General features: G+C 35.9%; 1 protein-coding gene across 6 annotated transcripts in view; it reads left to right on the top strand.

The window, feature by feature from the left end:
- C2H8orf34 (chromosome 2 C8orf34 homolog) overlaps nucleotides 1-22,623 on the top strand; it is a 188,309-nt gene that overhangs the window by 162,484 nt on the left and 3,202 nt on the right. For 3 of the 6 annotated variants that reach the window (XM_068672045.1, XM_068672050.1, XM_068672048.1), the window contains one exon: nucleotides 4,058-6,378. The exons of 1 other annotated variant lie outside the window; for it this stretch is intronic. In XM_068672045.1, coding sequence (XP_068528146.1) covers nucleotides 4,058-4,161 — 104 coding nt within the window. In that variant the 3' untranslated portion in view covers nucleotides 4,162-6,378. Of the gene's footprint in view, nucleotides 1-2,165; nucleotides 6,383-22,623 lie in introns of those variants that run through there. 2 more of the 6 variants (XM_068672047.1, XM_068672049.1) reach the window with 2 other exon arrangements.

Here is a 22,623-nt window from a genome sequence, read left to right on the forward strand (position 1 = left end):
AGATAACCAGTGGGAAGGAGAAGTTGAAGTTATTAAATGATATGAATCCCCTGATATAATGGCCACATTCCAGTAAAATGCACTTTATTATAACCAGATGAAATATATTTGAACCAAATAAAATATATCTGGCTCCAGAGAAATATATCTGTCTCTGCTGCAGAATAATGAAGCTTTGTCCTGGAAGGCAGTGACCTAATGGATTTAGGATGATCACAAATGAGAGTGAGCTCTCAGCATAATGCTGTAATAAAAAAGGGTAGATCACTCCTTGAATGTCTAAAAAGCTAAGTAACAAAGCAATTACTCAAAATAGTATCACCTAAAATCCACAGTTTGGATTGCATTAAAGATTGGAATTACTTGAGAGATTACAGAAGGTGATAAAACATGACTCAGGGTTTGGGAAAACCTATTAGAAGTTTGCCTCACCTAAAGGCATTCAACTAGGAACCTAGGAGATAATATCTGTAAATAGATATTTAAGTAAGAAAGATTCAACTCTTCAAACTGTGATGGAGGAAATTAATACTGTGTCTTAGCAGCCAGAAGCCCTAAGCATTGTAACCAAAATTTAAGGCAGGCAATGAAGTTGGAGTCATCAACATGTGGCAACAGGGCTTTCTAAATGATAGATGTTAGTGTAGCTGGAAATTCTGTAGACAGTATGCAGGTATGTGAGTGATCAAACTAGATGATCACAGCTGGAACTTTTTTTCTTGATGTCTGTGAATAGACTTTTTAATTCTCATGGAGAACAGTCTGGATGTGTAATTTTGGTTACCTTCCTGGACACTGCATGTTAGGCATCAATAAAGGTGAGCAGGAGTTAATGATCATGAGTGTACATTTATGCTGCTTTAATTTCTTCAAAAACTGCCTTATATTTGAGTTTTCACACACTCAGGGTATTTCTCAGTCCTCCCAACAGTAGCTGGTGAACATCACACTATTACAAACAAACAAAAACCCCTTTTTCTTTACAGATTAAAAATATGTTTTCTTACAAACGCTTAAAAATGTGCATAACTGCATTTACATGTATACACATTTTTGTGATTTTTTTTTTATTACTATTTTTTTCCCTAATGATTTCAAACAACAAAGGTTCCCTGAGTTGTTTTTATTATCATCATTTAGCCTTTGAAGTAAGGGCTGTCCTTATTGATTTAAAAATATAAAACAGAAAATGTAAGAGTTCAGATTAATATTGACCATAATAATTACAATCAATGTAATGCTATTAATACTTTATTTTGCTCTACACAGTCATACAAGTCTGTAAATACCATGAACATAATTTGTACTTTGAAAATTTTAATTTTGTGAATGGTATTAAATGAAAATCTATATCATATAGTTCTATAAATACTTTGCTTTTTATTTTTGTTTTGTTTTGTTTTATTTTTGTTTTACTTCAAAAACATTGACAAGTGGGATTCTGAGCTTTTAGGAAAAAAAAAATTGTCCAAATTTTTGGATTCCACAGAGTTCTATGTCTTGTATAAACAACTTTGGATAGATGTATAGGTAAATTAATAGATAATTATTCCTGCTCATCACTCCAAATCCGTACTGAACTTTATTACAATTGTGTTCCAAAATAAGAATACAGACAAATATTAATTTACATACATTACAATAAAAATACTTCTTTAGCTGTGTATTGAAATAGCAGCTACATATATTGACACAAGAACTTGTATTTGAATCATAAAGAAGTATATGTTTTGAAACACAGCCTGTTTAATTTCGTTCTGTTAGAAGATTAGTCTAAAAGGTCAAAATCAAAATAATAATTGCTAGGAAAGTAAAGCTCTTTCTCTAACATTAGTGAAAAAAATTTGGAGAATAAAATAAATTGTTGGTTTTGCTGAATAATCACTGGCAGACAGTTAATAAGGCTAGCCATTACTGAAAAGAAATGTAAACTTTTAATGGGAGTGCAGTCTAAATTGCTGCATGTTGATGAAGGAATTTTAATTAAGTCACTTTATTTGGTTTTGACTATATCAGGTTGATAGACTTTTAGACTTTGCTTTTCCAAAACACCTGTTTTGTTGAGTGAACATAAATTAAATATAGCTCTTAGTGAAGGAATGCAACGAACAAAGAATTGATCTGGTTGAAATATCAATTAGCAAAAATAGAATATCTTTACTCAGATAATTCAGTCGTGTGTTGCGGCTCAGCCCTGTGGCTGCCCTGACATATGAGCTGCGTGAATCAGGAGAAGCTATGGACAATATCTGAGAGTCTGACAGTGGTGAGCTGAATATGCTTCCACTGACATTTCAACCCAAAAAATGCTCACAAAAATACCCACAGGGTTCTAGTGAAGACTCAAATGGTTATAACACTATGAAAACTATGAGGTACGAAGTCATCCTATGGAACTGCATCTGGCCTAGAAGGGCGTATCAATGAACTGTTCGACTTGAGGACTACTCTGCAGACTTTCCAGCTGGAAGAAACTGGCCATTTGTTGTCCTTTATATTACAGAGTATTGGAAAGAGCTAGGAATTGTGCTGATGATCTCATTTTTTCATGCCTTTCTGGATTCCTTTATTTGCCATACTGGCTGAGTGTTTTCACTACAAGCCAAGAAGATCTTGCTGCAAACCAGTGTGTACTTTTTATTCCATTTAATTGTCACAGCTATTGTTAAGAGATGTAGACCCCATTCCTCTTTCACCGGTGCCTTGTGTAGTCATTTACAACAGTACAGAAAGAGCACAAAGTAGCCCTGAAGTATTACCAAAACATATTGGACATGTTCTACACCTACTTTTCACTCAATTTTCTTGAATGAAAATGACTCCAAGAAGTGCAACACCCTGGGAACAGCAAGCAGGGAGTACATCCTTTTGCATTAAATAAGGCCTTGAAAGGCTCTTGTCTCCACAGCTGACTGATGGATTCAGCAGATGGGATCAGATTGCTGCAGAAAACAGAAAAAAAGTAGGATGATTGACTAATCCCAGGGTACAAAAATGACCAGGAGGTGAAAGATCTATGAAAGTGTGTTTCTTGTGTTGTTGTGTTTTGTGTGTGTGTTTTTTTTGTTTGTTTGTTTGTTTGTTTGTTTGTTTTTTTAATCCAAGGATTCTTCTGCTCTAAAAAATATTAACACTCCTTATTATCTAATTGCTGTAAATGTGTTTTACAAGGCTGAGAATTCATTCTAAGCCAAAACTGTATAATTTGCTCTTTTATCATGAAGAGGAAGGATTTCAAGTTCAAGTAGCAAAAACTCTGATGGAAAAGGTTAAGATTTTGTAATGAACTCATAATTGACTGTTCTTGAGCTGTCAGAGAGCAGGTCCATGAACGTAGAGAATGGGGGAAAGAAAAGAGGAAGGTTGATCCTTGATGTGTGACTTCTGTTCATTTTGGTTAAATCTTGTTTGGCAATGTGTAATACCAGCCTAAGTGTTACAGCAGGATCTGGGGAATGCTTATGTTCTCTGTGTCTCATTTCCCTGATCTTTGAAGTGCGATGATGAAATGTGATAACTGACAGCAAAGCTATGAGAAATCACCAGTTAATGTTTCTAAAATGTGTCACAAGTGTAGGCCCCAATTCTGATGTCTCTCTGCATTTCTTTCTGCTGTGATTTCATTAACTTTAAGATGGCTGTAGTGTTTTCAGTTATGTTACTCAAGTAAATCAGTGGCTTGCTGCTTATATTAACCACTTATAAATCATTGTCATTCTTTTTTATATTGGAAAAATCAGCTTGTCAGGGTGTGACCCATCTCACCTAACTCCAGCTACATAAAAGTGAGGAAGTATAGTCTAAGCTATTTGCACTCTGAAGCACATAGGAAAAACAAAGGGACTTCAGAGGGTAGATAGAGATCTGTCTTGCTGGGGGACTGAGAAAGGTACACTAAATGGACATCCTCAGGGTGTCCATCTCTTGCATCTCCAGCCTGACTTCTCTATCTCATGTCAGCTGAATAAATTTAATTTCTCATCAGTCAAGAATTCTATAATGTATATAGGGTAACATGGAATATATTTTCTGGCTAGCATCCCATTTCCTTCTGCAGCTAAGAAGACCACAGACTCTGGAGTTTTTGCGGATAACAGTCATGAGAAGAATTCGCAAGTGAAACAGGCTTATATACATTTGCTTTTCTTTTTCCACCCTTAAGACAAATTTGTTACTTAAAGATCAAACTGTGACAATGCTTGTAACTCTGCTAAATGAAGTGTCTCCAAGGAAAACAGTTGTTAAACATTAAACATAAGTGATGAAAAAATATATATAAGGTTAATAAAGGGTAAGAAATGTTGCTAAGATTTCCCAGGCTTTATTTCTTCTGTTTCATTGCTGTTTTTTGCTTGTTTTGTTTTTGCTTCATGTGTTTGTTTGCTTTTGATGCAAAGGTTTTCATGGTATGTGCCTTGCTATGTTGAATATCAGTACAGTATGTAATATAAAATCCAAGCTTATCACCTGACAAAATGAAACTTAAAGGTCTTGTTCCAATTGTACTTTGTTGGTTACCTAGAGATAATAGTTTGTTTCCTGCAAAATGTTTTTAATCTCCCAAAGGAAAGTTGCATATTTATATATTAAGAAAAACAAAAACAAAAAACAAAAAACAAACCAAGAGTGAATAAATGTGAAGTTGCTATGCCCGATTTCCTTCAGTGTTTAAAAATGACAAGTTGAAGGCTTCTAAGGTAACTTTACACATTCAGCTGTGTAATTAAACGTGGTTGTAAATTTCCAATTTACAACCCTAGTTTTCCAAGTGGATCCATGTAATAGGTACACTTACATCATTACTCTATTTTTACAAACATATGGGGAGAGGGGTGCTTTACAGTCAGCAACATTTGCAAAACAATCTATTTCCATCTGCATGAGTAAATATTTGTAAAAGCTAAATTTCCATTTTGCTTTGGGGAAGGTTTTAAACCTGAATACAATCATAAATGGAAACATTACTATCTCAGCTTATCTGATTCATTATATTTACCTATTACAGTCACCTATTCTGTTTAATGCATTTTTCAACATTATTCAATTTTGCAGTTAGTATTATTGCTACAAAGCAAAACCCTCCAAATCACTGAATAATTGGAACAAATAATGTAACTTAAGAGGCTCTGGTTCACTTCTGAATATTTTAGTAATGAAAAAGAATCAAGATTCATCAAAATATTGATCCAAATTGTTTATTTAACTGTGAAGTCAGCATTATGGAAAACTTTTACAAAACACAATGAAGGATTAGATTTCTCTTTTATCATATTTTGGTGTACATTAAATTTTAGCCCTAATTTCTGTGTTTTCTTTTTGATTTCACAGGTTTGTGAAATCAGTGGGATTGTTGAAGAACAATTTAATTAAAACAAAATTACGGTGATCAAAACTACACCTGAAAAAATGCTTTAGCTCATACATAATTTTAAATAAAGTTATTTTTCTAATATCAGCAGTACATAAGTGGAACCACTCTGATATGTGGATGCTGTAATGCACTGAGTCAGAGTATTTACGGTGGTACAGTGGCCTTAGGAAAGAAGGGTAACTGTTGCCTTTTAGTATAAAGTTACTATAATGTTTTTGTTTAGTTTTTACCCCTGTTATTTTGGATTGACATTTGATAAACTAAACTCTGCCTGACCAAATAAACTTTACGTAGAGATTTTATGTATTTTAACTTGTCTAAGGTTTTCTACTCCTTATATTTTTGTAAGCTTTACTCTTTTTTAGATTAACAAACATGAAAGTATTCACCCACATCTGCCAATATGTATGTCCCATTCAGTTCTCACAGAGAACTAGCTGTTCGCTCATAGTCACCTGCAGAGAGAGGTCAGAAGAGGGGGTGAGTGAAAGAGTGTGTGTGCGAGGAGCAGAAACAGGTGTTGCCTGCGTCACATAGCTTTGTATGGAGTGTATCTACTTTGATCTTTAAAACAAATGAAGACTGTTAAAAAAGAGGAACATATCAATAACGAGTGGAGCATGCATGCAAAAATAAAGCACTTAAAGGACTTTCACATATATATGATTAAATATTACTTACCCATATGGATTACTGAAACAAATTTGCTATTTAAAATAGGCTAACTGGTGTATGCTGTGTGCTAGGAAATTTAGATGCTTTTGCACAGACATCAAATTAAGGGATGTGGCAGTTGCATTTACTGATTTCATTTATCTGTTAATTCTGTCCAGTATGTTTTCAGTTTCCTTTGTCTTCAATTATGTATGCTTGGTTCCTGTATCTTAGACATAATGATATAATGAAATTGCTTGCAACTATGAAAAAAAATAGAGTATGACAAACCATCTCTTTGTTTAACAAATAAAAGTGAATTCTCTGTCATGAATGTTCCATAGTGTGAACTTTTTTCCTTTCTCACATACAGTCAGTGCTAGCACATAGAGAGTATGGTCTGTCTTGGTCATAATCAAGTAAAATGGAAAATACCGCTGTGCTGCATGGATACTTGCTCTTATATGTATCATCGTAGCGTAGACTTCCTTTGTGTAAAATTTTTAACATACTGGAAACACATGGGAATAGTCCCTTGAGTTCATTGCAGGATGGGGTTTACTAATTTGTCATCAGTAATGAAAATCTATTATGCTGTGTTTATTTCCAATATACCCGAAGAATCATTTGCATATGGGAGAGTATAGTATCATTGATAAGTTATATTTAGTCATTTTTTGTAGTAAAGCATTCTTGTAGAAATAGTATCTCCTTTTCAAGGGTTATACTCTTCCTTTGTGGCCTGCATGTAATATTTTACCTTGACACTAATGAAAAGTATAAAGTAGGTTTTCCCCATTTCTTTCTTTCCTCCCTTCTTCCCTTCCACTCTTCTTCCCTTCCTCTCTCCCTTCCTCTCTTTCTCTCTTCCTTTTTTTTTTTTTTTTTTTTTTTTTTTTTTCCAGCTGCTTCCATTATTAGCTTAAATTATGATCATATTTAATCCCTGGGAAAAAATCTCATTGAGTTCAGTGGAACTGAGATTGCCCACAACATTTTGAGAAAGAAATTAGGATTTAGCAGCATCTTAACTCTAGAATTTCTTGCACTTCTAAGTGCTTTTGACCACATAAGGCAGAGGGGTTTCATTAGGAATATGTCTTCTGTTTTGTGTTTGTGTTTTTTTTTTGTTTGTTTTTTGTTTTGCCTTCTTTTTTTTTTTTTTTTTTTTTTTTTTTTTTTTTTTTTTGTAAAGTGTCCTCAAACATAAGACAGGCTTTATACTTGAAGACACTGTAAATCCTGCTTCTGGTCTTCTGGTCTTCTGAGCACAAAAAAAAAAAAAAAAATTCAATTACAGATACAGTGTATACCATCAGCACTCAGAATAATTAATAAGTGGGCAAGTGTGAAATGTGTGCAAGTGTCGTGAAGTACAACAGGATGGGTGACATTGGTAGTAGGGTGATGGCTGGACCAGAAGATTTTGGAGGTCTTTTCCAACCTATTTCTCCAATTCTATGATTCTATAACTTTTGAGTGGTCCAGTTGTAAATGTTGTGAAGTCCTGAGCTCCTGAAATCTAGCTTTTCTTGGGACTCATTGTTTTTCTGGGACACTTTCTAAGCTGAAAGGTTTTTTTTTTTTTTTTTTTTTTTTTTTCCTAGTTCTCACAATTTTGACACAATCATGATTTTTGCTTAAACAGTTGTGGTTCGCCTTACTCCCTCTAAAGTGTATGGAAAGTAGTGTTGGCTGATAATAGCACTCAGCCCAGAAACCACTGCTGACACTGTAGAGGAGAAGCAGCCACCTGGTACCCTGATGGCAAACAAGCTGGCAATAAAGCTTAACAGGGCAGCAGAACTCCAAGGAGGAACTGAGAAGTGCTTAATAGGAAAAAAGCAGCTGGTCTTAGGGGCTGGGGAAAATAAACAGCAGCTGGGAAGGCCATGCAGAAGGCAAGTGTGATAAACTTGTTTTCACCTTTGAGTGGTGGGAAGCCTTACTCATTTTCAGTTTGACCTTTTTGGCTTCAGGAAGCAGTTTCCATTTGTCAGTTGCTTATGGAATAAACTCTGCCTCCATGGTGCCTAATTGAATTGAGAGTCAGCTGTGTGAGTTCTTCTAGTTAATTCTTCTCTAGTTGTTTGGCAGGAGTATCAAGGTGGTGTTTTTGTTTTGTTTTGTTTTTAACTCTGCACCAGGCACTTCAAAGTCTTCACAAAAAGTTCAGAATAAGCTGTGTAGAAAAATGCTTCTCTCTAGCTGTATGAAACGGAGTAGATACAATGCTCTTCAGAAAGATACTTCATGGGTCATTGCTGATGTTATTTAATTACAACTTTTTGATGGAAAATGAGCCATGATAAATAGGCTATATTTTTTTCCTAGCCATATGTTTACATCTCAGTTTTTAAAAGCATTTACTAATGCAATGATGTAAGGCAGTTGTATTCTCAATAGTACTTGTTAATGAAAAAAATACAAATATTATATCTCAGTTTATGAAAATGCATGTAGCTTGTCTAATAAGCAGCTGTCTTTCTTTCAAAAGCCAATTTATTAAAAAAAAAAAGTTGTTATAGCCATATGAGTTTCTGTTGCTTCTTTTTAAGAGCTTCACACCCTTAATGCATTATCTGGATCATTAAAGGAACCTTACTGTATCTCTATTCACTACAATAACACAATAATATTAATAGATTCCCTTCTCTACTGCTCATATCAAGTAATTTTATCATTTGGCATGCTTAACGGAATGACTTCTCGCTAGTCCAGTGTCTAGCTCTGAGATTTGTAGGTCTAGCTAAGGGAGAAATGGGGAAGAAAATTTCTTTTCAGAAGTTATTAAAATACAAACAATTTATCTGGAATATTATGCAGTGGAAGATTTCTCTGAGCAAATCCTTATCTTGAAAACTTAGGCAAAAATTTAAAGCCATTTACATAGCAAGCAGCTCTACTGCTCACATACAGTATTAGCAAAAGCTTTTGGCCCTGTGGGAGTACGGTTCCTAAAAATGTGGCTTTATTTGCAGCTTAGGTCTCTTTCTCCTGAGTCAGTAATTACAAAAGAGAGAGGGAGATTTGTTTCCTGCTCCCTGGAGTATTGCTTCAGGTATGCCTACATTTCAGCTACAGAGATAACTAGCTGAAAGAAGGGGAAATCCTATACTGCAACATTCAAACTCAGATATATACGAACAAAATGAAAGCTAATGTGTTTATGTGACAATACCATTTCATTGCTCTGGCTGTATGTGGACATACTTTACATTTAACTGAATGATCTATTAATGTAAAATACAGAAAAGCTAACCATGAAATTATCATGCTTCGCATAACTTTTTATGCCTAGTTCCAGTCTGCTTCCCACCAAAAAAAAAAAAAAAAAAAAAAAAGATGCCTAAAAATAGACATTTGGAGGCAGATAGCTCTTCCTATGCTTACAGAAGCTTGGTTCCCCTTTGCTTGTGGCCCTTGACTCTGTTTGGATTAGGCAGTTAGGCAATGAAGGTGCATTGTTCTGTAGATGTTTTTGTCGTTCACACTTTTAGCTGAAATCACAAAAGCTTGGGGACAATCTAGATTAAAACAAACCACTGTGTTGACATTAGCTAACTTAATGGGATATTGCTGAAACGTTAGCCAGATTAATTTTAGTTATTTTTGTTACCATATTTCTGGTTAAAAGAACTCACATTGTTGTAAATTAGAATTCTTAAACACGTGTCTGTTCTTTATAACTTTTAGTTGCACGTTTGTTTCCTAAAATAAAACTAAAACATAACCAAATAGAATCTAGTTTTAAGGCATCATCAAGTGAAAACACTGTAGTGGATGTTAAATTCTGTTCAATTAGCAAAGAATTCTAGTGGTGTTTTCACTTACACAAACACAGAACACATGTATAAATGTGACCTTATTGAAAACTTTTATTTAATCTACAAAGCTCCATAAATATCTCTGTTCTTGGAAAATGGCAGTAATTTAATGACTAATTTATGATTAAGGCTTCTATTGTGGAATTTGACACAATCTCCAACTAATGTGTCTTTTATTGTATGAACAGAGTATGTGTATTCAAGCTTTACGAGTTACTTGTGATTAATTATTGGCCAATTCTTGATGTTTCTTGTTTTGAAACAAGTGGGTAGAATTACTGAACAAATGTTTTCTGTAGATTCATGGACCATTTTCATGGATTCATTTGGGAGCATGGTAGGGATGGAATGTTGTTCTGGGTTGTGAGACAGAAGAAACCTTCCTTTTGCCCACCAAAGACAATTATATCACAACACTAAGGAGACACCACAGGAGAGCAAACATAAGTCATTTCTCTTGTGACTTGACTGCTGAGCTACTGATCTAACCAGGGTCCTCCTCTTCCAGAAATGTTCACGTATGTTTGCTTACAGAGAGAGTGTAATAGGAAATGGATTTGGAAAGAGCCTCAAGATATCATTTAGCTGCTAATCTTGAGGCAGCATAACTCTAGCTAAACCATTTCTAACAGATGTTTGTCTACTCTGTTCTGAGAATGTCTGGAGATGGAGAATTCACATCCAGGAAACCCACAATGCTTCCTTATTCTTATCTTTAGAAAATCGTGTATTCAAGAGCTCGTGCTTTTGTTTCACAAGACATGGTCTTCCCCCTTGATTATATTCTTCACATCTTAATTGCTTGCATCATGTTTCATCTTCGATAACATTGAATTCAGATACCAGCCAAAACAATGTAGTGAAATACCGATCCTGTAAAATCTTTTTTTGTAATGATTTACAATGTAGCCCAAATTTCACAGAAGTGACATGGACACAGTTACTGAAGAAGTATTGCCACAGACCATGAGGTGTGTGGCAATACACTGACAACGGGACTTGTGCTCTGCAGGGGGCTTATGTTGCTGCACTAAGAAGCCCCTCTGAAGCCCTGAGAAGCACTGGAAATCACACATGATGAAACTGCAAAGGGTCATTGAAACCTCCATGCTTCAGTCATTGTAGTTGTCTCCAAGAAGTGCATGAGGAATTCATGAGTGAATTTCAAAAACTTGCCAAAATGCTCCCTGGGGCCTGATAAGTACCGTAATTCAAAATCTTTCCATAAGTGCCTCCAGAAATCATTCTGTTCCTATTGATGTGTGTAATCCAACACCTACACACCCACAACTCCAGGTTTAATAAAGTGTGGGGCCCTTTAGTTGAGATTCCAAAGCAACTATACTTCCTATCCCCCCAGGTGATGCTATGTTTCTGTGTCCAGAACACATTATCTGTTATTGACTTTTCATCTGGACACAGATCTTGCAGAATTTAAAACATTTTCCTATGAGTATGTGTTGAAAACATCTGATGGGCTTGCCCAGGGTATTGTGATACATAGGCCTTTTGGGAGAGACTGTAGCATCAACCTCATCCATAATTATGTCTGCTCTACCGAAAGACAGTAAGCTATTTAAAAGACAGTGCTAAAGCTTTTGAGGTGAAAACATAGTCAAAACTCCAGATAGAGACATATACTCACTGCTTGCTTGTAAAAGCAATTAATGCACAATATGACAAATTAAACTTTATCTCCTGGCTCTTGTTCTATATGCTAAATGTTTGTAGAGAATACTACAATGCCAAATTCTGGGGCACTGATTTTTTCAGCTTTCAGAACAAGTTTAACTCATTTAAGAAAAATAAATTTTGTAGCTTGTAGATTTTAAAGTATGAGATGATAAATTCAGGAATGTAGAAATTTTAATTCTTGTATCCACACAAGTTGTTGGATTGGGTCAGAACAGTTTATATGGGACATGATCTAACTCAATATAAAAAAAATAAATGTGGTATCTTTCTTTACTCTGTTCTGCTGACAGGATAAGTTACCCTTCAACGACCCTTCATAATATTTTTAACAGTAATTATGTCTTAGATCATGATTCAGAAATCTGAAATCCATGTTAAGTGTCATGCAATGTGGGTCTCATCTGTCGTGTATCTGACAGCTTTATCTCTTATAGAAGATACAGTAAGAGATTACGAATAAGGAATAAGCTGTATAGAGAATATAGAATAGTGACAGTAATTTTTGCTTGATTTCAACTTCTGATGAGGTCATGTGAAATATCCTTTTGGCTAAACTGCTTATCTGCCCCCTGATATTCTTCTGCTCTATGGTAAGTGTAGTTATAAAACGCTATATAAAATGCATTGGTCTATTAGAATAGAGATATCAAGATAAAATTTTATCCTCTACCTACAGATACAAAGAAAATGTTTCTATAAACCTTTGTGTAGATGTTATTCACTTCCATGACATAGTTTTTGCTACATCCATTCGAATGGTCTTTCCTTAATTGTAACATTAATACATTCTAAGTTTAAAAAGCCAACTCCTTTTTGTTTTGTGAAAAGCATCACCTCCAAACTGCAGTTCTGTCTTCTTTAAAATGGGTGTTGGATTCTCTGTTGGGCAAACTTGTCCTAGCAGAGTGTGGTCTCCCAGCTGTTCCATCCTCCTGGCATACTGAAGGATTATACACACCCTTGTTATTGTTTCCAGCAGATTCTGCGCTGTATAGTGAAGTTTCAGCTCTTGCTGTCCTTATGTTTTATGAGCTTGGAAGTCATCCAGTTTTATTCTTGGACTATTAAATATCATATGAAAATTTTAATCATTCTTTCTGAAATATGTCTTTGGGGGATAGGAGAACTTTGACATAGATTAATTACAGGGCTACAATTTTTCCATTAGGAATATCTATTCTCCTTCTTCCCAGTGCCCCCTTGTTAAATATTGTTTGAAGTACTTAATTGAGGTGGCAACTCTAAACCAAGTTTAGTATTTTTGAGTATCCATGGGAGGCAACACTAATTTTTCCTCCTAGTAATTACAATGTACCACTACCATGGGATTTTGGGGTGATTTTTGGAGTGATAACTGAGTCAGAACTGAAGCTTAAGTTGGCTCAGTTTACAAAAGGTGCTTAGGAGCAAGGGGCATCTTCAGGTCATCCCCCTGCCACCTCCTGCTCCCAACTCTTTTAATATATTGCTTACTGAAGTGGAACACAGCTGCTTGTTTCTTTCAGCACGAGGGACAAGACTGCATGGATATATGTTTCATTGGTACCTTGGCAAGGGAGGAAATACTTCCCCTCCCCTCATCAGGACATTTCTTTCCAAGAGGAAGCTGAGATCCATTTTTCCAATTTTGCTTCTTGGTCTGAATGCAACTGTGACAGACTGTTTATAAGAATGCTTAAGATACTTCACATGTTTTAAGGTTTGAACTACCATGCTCCTAATGCAGGGCAGACGGGAATAGCATGCTATTATTTTCCCTTTTTGTTTCATGCTTAAGAATTTTGGGGAAAATATGGATGAGATGTCAAAATAATTTTGTGCATCAGATGGTACTGATATGGAAATGCTTGAGTTCAGCTTGTTGATCAGGCTTGACTCCCGCCCTGAAGAGTGCCACAGGCAGGTTGCTGATCATGCAATAGGTCTCTGATTGCCTAAAAATATATATAACATGGTAGAGTCCTATATTTTTCCTTCCATACATTTCCTCTCTATAGAGCCTAGTTGCTGATTTTGTTATGGTCTTTGCCAGAACATTAAGTCTCTTATCTCTTAAACCAAAAAGGGGATACCAGGGAATGCTGTTCTATAAGTTCTGAAGTGTGGATACTGGGAAGGGACCTATGTGAGTAATGTCTGTATAACAGCACAGTCTGAATTGACTTTATGTTTAAATAAAAGTAGGTGAAGTAAAACACAGCTTTCCTTTTGAGTAAGAAAATCTTTTATCCGTTAAACTATTTGGGAATTTCAAGAATAAGATAGTGGAGATTTTATGAACAAACTACTGTTTACAGTAGTTGTTTTGACCTTTTCAAATGTCTCTTTTTTTTTTTTTTTTTAACACAATCAGATAAAATTAATGATTTGTTGAATTTTATTTACAGTGTTGTATTTCTTTAAGTTTAACAAAAAGATTTAAAAGAAATATGAGTCTTTTTAGGAAAATTTTGCCTACTCGGTAGCATTCATCTTATGTTTGTTACTGTAGGTAACAGTTTTTCCATCTGTCTGTCTGTCTATCCATCCATCTATGTATATACTTATGTCTTTACCGTACCACTGCATGAATGAAGCACATGTGAAACAAACTTCCTTGTTCACCATATTGGACTTTGCAATTATAGCATCTTTGCAATTTAATACTTTGATGATGATGTGTTGTTTTTAGAGAAGCTGAATTTTATTATATGAAACATATTCATAAGATCTGTCAATAAAAAATCCCTCATTTATGTTTTGTGTGCCAACAATTGGCCTACATTTTAATTTCACACCTAATGATGTCATATGAATACTGTAGTGTTTTGTTTTGTTTTGTTTTGTTTTGTTTTTTTATGGCCTTCATGTTTTTTCACTATTGGAGAAGTTTGATCACAGTTCAGTTAACTGTCAAATGTATTTTTTTTCTTTAGCTAGTTAACATTTAACACTCTCGCAGGCTGGTGTGAAATTTTACAGAGACTGTTCTTCAATACTTTCTTCTTCAATGAAAAATAAGTAGTCTTGGTGTATATTTTAGTTTATGTTAGATTTAATTTAGATTGTTTTAGTAGGAAATTATGTGCTTCTAGATAAGAGGAATTTTCTAGGCTTTCCTTGTTTGTTTGCTTCTTTTAATTACTCAGATGGATAGCACGTCATTTAGCCACACAGAATATGTAGCTGAGTGTCAGCTAACAACCTTTAAGGTAGTAACAGTTTTCAAAAGGTCTGGAGTGCCTTTAGGTACAGGCAACTGTGGGCATTTGCCAAGTGTACAAGACTGAAGGGCAGTGAAACTTGTTCTGAGATTCATGAGGTGAGGGTGTGTGTTTTCCTTCCTTTCAGTGCTACAGGTTATTCAAGTTCCTCATATCTAAAGCTGTTGTAATTGCTTTTATGCTATGCTTTTTTTTTTTTTTTTTTTTTTTTTTTCCTTTTGTGTGTTCACAGAGAAGCATTTGTGCATGTGTTGGGAAATGAAGGGAGTTTTTCCATGCATATTTCTCTGTGTACATATGGATATTTCTGTACATCTGTGTATAACTGTCTTTTAGAACAAGTGGAACTGGTTGGGCATCTCTGTATACCAGGATGGGAAGTCTCCACGCTGCTCACAGTGAACATCCAGGCTTGCCCAAGTCTGTGGTCATACATTTCTGAAGGGCACATGCCACTACCCTTAGGCTACCTCATCACTGTGAAATGAAGCCCTTCTTGAGTAAGCAGATATCCTGGTTTTGTCTGAGATAGAGCTAATTTTCTTCATAGTAGCCGGTGTTTTGGATTTAGGGGAAAAATACTGTTGATAACACACCAATGTTTAGTGGCAGAGCAGTGCTTACACTGAGTTAAGGACTCTTCTGTTTTTCACACCACCCTGCCAGTGGGGAGGCTGGGGGTGCACTAGGAGCTGGGAGGGGACACAGCCAGGACAGCTGGCCCAGTAACCAAAGGGAAGTCCCATACTATATGGTGTCATGAGGAACAATATAAGCTGGGAGGAGCTGGCCAGGACAGGGCGGGCAGCTGCTGCCTGGGGACTACCTGGGCAGTGGTGGGTGTTGAACATTATGTGTCACTTGTTTTGTGTATCTGTATTCATAATTAATTATTAATACCCCCCCTCCTTCCCCCCCCTCCCCCCCTTTTTTTTGTCCTATTAAACTGTCTTTATACCAACCCATAAGTTTTATCTTCCTCCTCCACTCAAATTTTCTCTTCCCACGTGGAGGTGCTTAGTTGCTGGGTTAAACCACAACAGCAGCTTCCTAGATAGTTTGGGAAACAAGAGATCCGCAGTGAAATCCTTTGATGCCCCCCAAAACTAGTTTTGTCATAGTTCCCTTGCCCTGTTGACAGCACTTCTGTGTCCATCCAACACTGGTGTCCCAGGAGGGTGCCCTGTTACTGCCCAAAGCTGAATGTTTCTGTTTTAGGTTTGAAAATAGGCTTAAATCCACAAGTGAGAGACATTGTTCACACCCTTAAAATGATACCATTTAATGTTTTCTATGGTGCTGTGAGGCAGTTCTGGACAGGACTGTGAGAGGGCATTTAAAAATGCTTTCTGAAAAACATCTGTCTGTGGGTGGTTAGATGCTGATGTGCTGAAATGCTATAGAAACTGCGTCACCCAGTCCCACAACTTGACTTACAGACAATATTTGCCGTAATACAGTCTTGACCTGCAGAGCTTTCAAACCTGCCCTTTACTTTGTGCCTTCTGTACAAAGAGACATCAATTTTCCCTTTTGTGAGAGAGGGAGTAGTTATTCACATGGTGAGAGATCCTCTAACTTTACAGAATGAAGAAATTTTTTTGTCAATAGCAGTGGAAAGCAATATGTATGTCACAGAGAGGACAAATACCAGTATATTATATGGAATTCTAAATTTATTACATACTGTAAAATTTTTGTATACTTAAAACTCCTTTTTGATATGATTTAAGATTCCTATAGTGAAATACTTGGAAATTAAAGCTTTTCTTATTACTTACATTGACTTGAAGTTGAAATTGTTGACTTAATAAAATAATCCCTTTCTTTATATGCTGTTTTGAAGTTTTCTATTCCACAGAATAACTTTGAGTGACTGGCATATGGGTATATTTCAGAAGAATGAGATTTAGTTAGAGCTAATGTACAAGACTATGGGAAAAGGTGGAAAAAATGTATAGATATGGTGATTAATCTACCACTGTAAATTTTAATACTTTTTTTTTTGTGTGTGTGTTAGAGGATTGGGAAATTAGTTTCTGAGCTGTAGCCCAGTGCAAAACCAAAACAAGTAGTGTCCTTTGACCCTTTTGGAAAGTGATTGTGTATTTCCAGTGATGACAGCCAACACCATTCTTTGATTTATAGCAGAGCAACTTTCATTTAATATTGACCATATGGCAATTTTCACCACCTACATTGTTCAAGACCTATGTCAGTAGCACACAAAACAGTGAACCTTATTCCCAGGCAACTCTACTAAGACAGAGGATGCTGCATTGTGGCATATTGATTGATAGCGCAAAGCAGTGATAATTAGATCTCTCTGAATTCTTTATAAGTGGGCTCTAGACTTTTGAAGCTTATTGCATTATTTTGACGCTATTGAATTATCAAATATAGCAGCTTCTTTTCAAACTGTGTGTTTGAAATACCTGATGACAAAAAGGTGCCGTGGAACAAGATTACATAACATAACCCATGGTCTTGTCTTAATTTATATTAATAGTTTTAATTTATGCAATATATGGGTGGGGAGACTGGGGGAATGTTATTAGTGGGGATCCTTGACTCTATACCTCATATCTTCAGATGGGAATGTCCCAGATCTTTTACAATAAAAAAATTCATCCTCCTAATTTATCATTTTACATCTGTAATTGCTGTGCTGCATGTTGGAACAAAACTGAAGGTGGGAACACTTAACCTAGAATTTGAAGAGGAAAGGTTTTGTTTTGCTTTGTAGAAATACCATTGTAATTCACAGAGGTCAGTAACTTTCTTGACATGCAGTATGTAGGGGGGTGTTGTTTTACAGGTGAAGGGAGGTCAGTTTGGTATCTCCCTGTACTGAAGTTATTTATACACTGATTTCATGTGGCCCATTGAAAGGGAAAATTCTTTTTTCCATCTAATGATGTTGCTTCTAGACATGCCAGACATCTTGATGTAGGCACATGCTGCTCATGTATTTGTCCCTTTTTTTGCAACTTTTTTTTGCTCTGCCCTTCAGTTGACTCACTCAGGATTTTATTGAATACCTAAAGCTCTGTGAGGCTTTATAGTGTCTGGTTGTGAGAACATCTCCATTTTGACTACTTAATGGACAGTATGCTCATCATCAGGCCATCAGGGCCTGTTCTATTGATAGTGGATCTATGCCAGCTACTGTTGTGAACCAACCCCTTTCACTTGTGCCAGACCTAATGTTTCCATGGCTGTGTGCTGACCAAAGCCATGACCTGAAAACTAACCATTGGCTTTTGTCAATCCTCTTCAGACAGATCCTGGATCTAGTACTATTTGTATTTGAACCAGCTCCAGGTTTCCATAAACCTCAGTCCCATCTTGGATCCAAGATCTAAAAGTCATGAATGCATTGTAGGTAATGAAATTGAAGTGGAAGGGTGGCAGGGAGAAAAGCCAATATAAACAATGAGTACATATAAATAAACAATAAAACCAAATGTGGACAAAATGATCAGTACACGTTCTTTAAGATCGCAAGTTGTCATCTGGTCACAGCTCCTTTTGAAATCCATTATAAACTCCCATTAACTGTACTGGGAGTTCTGTCAGGTGATTTCTGATCTCGTAATTGCTTCCATAATGGAAAATAGAATTAAGTGATAAGAGAGAGAGCTCAAAACAAATTTACTGTATCTGTGGTAATAATGGATTGCAGTCATGATAGAATTGGAGGAAAAATAAGTTATGGGAAGGACATGAGTGGTAATTTTTGTAGTCAAGGAGAAGGAAAATAAACCAGAAGGAAAATAAACCAATCTAATGGAAAAAAATATGTATGTTCAACTCCTTCTACCTCAAAAATGCTAGTAACGATTGTCTGTGTACTTCTTTGATCTCAGTAAGACTCAGTTTCTTTTTCAGACATTCAGCTGGTCACAGGTCCTGTACACTGAACTATTGATGTAAATAAAAAGGGCTGGCATTTGGTTTTGAGTAAGTATCCTTTACAATGGGTCTTATCAAAATTTACTGAATGTCTCTACCAGATGTCACAGAAGGAATTCACTAATGACTGCTAGGTCAACTGAGCAGCACCTCCCTGGACTCCTGCTCCTCATCTCTCCAGAACATTTATATGTTTAGCTTCCATGAATTAATCCATGTGGTGATTTATTTGTTTATTTATTTCCCTCTTTTTCTTCTTTTCCTCTTTTTTTTTTTTTTTTTCTTTAGCTCAGTTAGGTACTTTTTCTTAGACACATCCCATTGGTTGTATATTCATTTCAGCCACATAAAATCATAATGGTTTGCTCTAATATTATCTGTAATTGTATACCTTTATTAATTTTATAAGGATGAAGCACCTTCATTAAAAGATTCTCAGTCCTGTTAGAGAGTTGTCAATAATTTTATACTCCTAAATATATGCCTTGTAAAAGTGTATTTTTTAAAGTGCTATTTATGTTTTGTTTCATATTAATGCAGGTGTAAAAGATTTATAAGGCATTCTGCCTACATTTTCAAATAAGCAATAATATCTTATTGGAAAAAGAATCTTAAACTCTACACAACTAAACAGGAAATTTTTTATTAGGCTAAATTATGCCTGTATAAATGTAACATATACTGACTTCTTCGGTGCTGAACACCAGTGTTTACTGGCTGCAGAAAGACACAATACCATGAAAAAAGTGAACAACTAAAGGAACTTTTTAAAAAAAGTATTTATTTATTTATTTGTAGTTCTTGGCAATCATCTATCCTTTACAGTCAGATAGGGTCACTTTATACTGCCCTGATGGAATTGACTGATTAGAGAAATACAATTCTTAGACTGAAATGATGAGAAACGAAGCTATGGGCTGTAAAACAACATCACTAAAACTTTAGGAGTTTTGATATTGATTTTCCAGCAGTGGGATTTCATATCTTTTGTTTTCAGATTTCATTAGTGATCTGGGACTAAACTTCTCTTATATGTCAAGAATGTTTATCACAAAATCACCTCACAAAAGGGAGAAGAAGCTACTAAAAACATTATTGGAAATCATTACACTTTTTGTTGCATATACTCCTTAAAATTTAATAATTGTCTTTGGACAATTAAAGTGATACCTAGAGTATGCTGGTATACCTTTTTAAAAAGATTAGGAAGTCTAGATTTTGCTTACTTAAAAAAACCTTTATGTTGCACACATGAAGTTGGAAATAATGTTTGTTTCACTGAAGATTTTCCAAAATTGTTTGACCCTTTATCCAGAAAGGAAGAGAGAATTTACTTTACCTAGTTGCCAACCAGCTGAATAGTTTAGTTTGCTTAGCTGTAAAACCACTCCGTGCATTGAAAGATTAGCTAAAAGCCTCTGGAAGTTCTCCAGGCCTTTTTTTTTTTTTTAAATAAAAAATAATTCCACCTAATTTTAATAAATTTTAGCATGACACTGTCTTCTTTACAATTAATGAGCAGGAAAAACAGCTATTTCTGTTTGTGCTTCTCTGATATGAAAGTTCTCTGAACTACTTCTGCCATCAGTTTGCTTTTACCAGTGGAAGTTGTAAATAAGAAATTTTCCAAGTGACTTAGTAGAGGGCTGGGTAGTGTTAAATGAAGGGGACTTCATTTTTTATCGGTTTATCAGTTCTCAAGATACTAGAACAGAAAATAACTGTTGCCAAAATTAATCCCTAATATATTGTCTGTCTGTGGTGGAAAGGATGTAAAAAAATGGTAAAGGTGTAAAAAAGGTCATTTTTTGAGTCATTTCTGACTCAAAAAGGCTCAGAAACTCTTCTTGTGTTTTGCAGCATCGTTTTCAAACTGACGCATCTGTGAGCGTCTGGACAGAGCACAAGCATAAATAAATTGTGGTAGAGCAGTTGTCCCCCAGGGCTGATTACAACTGGTCAGAGCACAAGTAACGAGTCTCTAACTTAGACCAGATATTTTTAACATTTTTCTTTGGAAGATGTAAAAATTTGGTGGAATGGAGCAGGATAAGATTAAGTGAAGTGAGGAGTACTTCTGGTACGTGAAGGCAAAAATAGTTTTTAAACCACCCTGAAATTGCCATGATATCTTCTCTCCTGTGACAATACCTCTCAATATCTTGTGATAGCCCTTCTTCATCAGTGTGTTTCCTCCCCTGTTGCAGGAAGTCCCAACCACAGTGAAGGCTTGAGGAAAAGCTCTGATTTATTTTATTCTGGTTTCTGCTCATTGTACTTTGCATTCAGATGTTCAAAACAAAATGTTTCATATTTTGATTTTGGTACTTTTAAAATGAAGCATATTAAAACACAATACTTAAGTGCATAGTGGATTCTTAAATTATCTTTGTAAAGTATACATCATGACTGAATATATTGCCATGCCTTTCTTCTCTTCCTGTGGTCAGAAATTATATGTTTGATTATTTTCCCAACCTCTTTTACCCCATTAGTTTTTCAAATGTTATTTAATGTCCCCATTCATATTTTCCTTGCTCTTGTCTATAGCCAGACTGGAGTAAAACAAAACAAAACAAAACAAAACAAGCAAACAAACAAAAAACCTTCAGTAGCTGGCATGATAACTGTGTCCTGATTTCAGCTGGGATAGAGTTAATTTTCTTCAGAGTAGCTGAGTTTTAGTTTTAGGAAGAAAACAACATTGATAACACACCGATGTTTTAGTTTTTGCCTAACAGTACTTACACAGAATCAGGGTCTTTTCTGTTCCTTGTGCTGTGCTGCCAGCAAGGGGGCTGAGGGTGCACAAGGAACTGGGAGGGGACACACCCAGGATATTTGACCCCAGACCCCAGTGACCAAAGAGATGTTCCATACCTTATGACCTCATGCTCAGCAATAAAAGTAGGGGGAGTTGGCCAGGAGGAGCCACTGTTTCTTGGGACCTGGCTGGGCATCAGGGGCCACGTGGTGAGCAATTGCATTGTGCATCACTTGTTTTGTGCATTCTTTTCTTTATTTGCTGCTTTTCTTCTTTTTTTCTTTCTTTTTTTTTCCCCAATTTTCTCAACCCATGAGTTTTACCTTCCCCCCACCCCCCACCCTGTTTTCTCCACCATCCCTACAGAGTGGGGGTGTAAGCAAACAGTTGTGTGGTACTTAGCCGCCTGCTGGGTTAAACCACAACGGGCTCTGCCCCAGTGTCAACAAATATACTCCAAACATACTTTTCTTGTATGTAAAAGCTCTGAGAGCACTGTGTGCCTTATGGGAAATGTTTTGAAGTAATCCTTGAGGAGCTGTAAACTCATTTCCCAGAATGATGCTTAAAAATAGATGCGTTGGATGAGTAAGAGGTGTCTTGACTCACATGAAAGCCACAGATAAACCCTTTTCCTCATTCTCCACTCATGTTGACATTCCTGCCTCTCAAATATGTTGTTTCACACCACCACACTCTGTCAGATGAACATGCTGAGCACTTCTACAGGATCTCATTCCAAGGTCCAAGGATCTTAAATTGTTTATGTGCTTGGGAAGAACAGACCTGGAAATTAGTGAAAAAATTAAAGTTTGGTTAGTCTTTTCCTGTTAGTGTATCTTCCCTGCACCTAAGTGCATCTGAAGTAAATTGGCAATCAGGAAGACTGGACATTTGCTTTATCTACCAGTGGGCTTGGAATTCTGCTGACAGACACATGCTGAAGTCTGTGATTATCATTCAATCATAAAATCGATGCACTCGATGCAGTCAGTGTATTGTCTTTTTAGTCACTTACTGCTTTTTGTTAATATCTGTTTATTATCCAGTTATCTGAGTAAGTGACTGGCAGTATATTTTTGAAAGATATACATATTTTGCATAGCCGTGTAATCAGCTCTTGGTTTTGTAATAAATGGTATGAAGGAAGTGTGGGAGGAGGAAAAGATGCATGGAACAAGAATTCCTGTCATA

This window comes from Anas acuta, chromosome 2, assembly GCF_963932015.1.
Source record: "Anas acuta chromosome 2, bAnaAcu1.1, whole genome shotgun sequence".
NCBI lineage: Eukaryota > Metazoa > Chordata > Aves > Anseriformes > Anatidae > Anas > Anas acuta.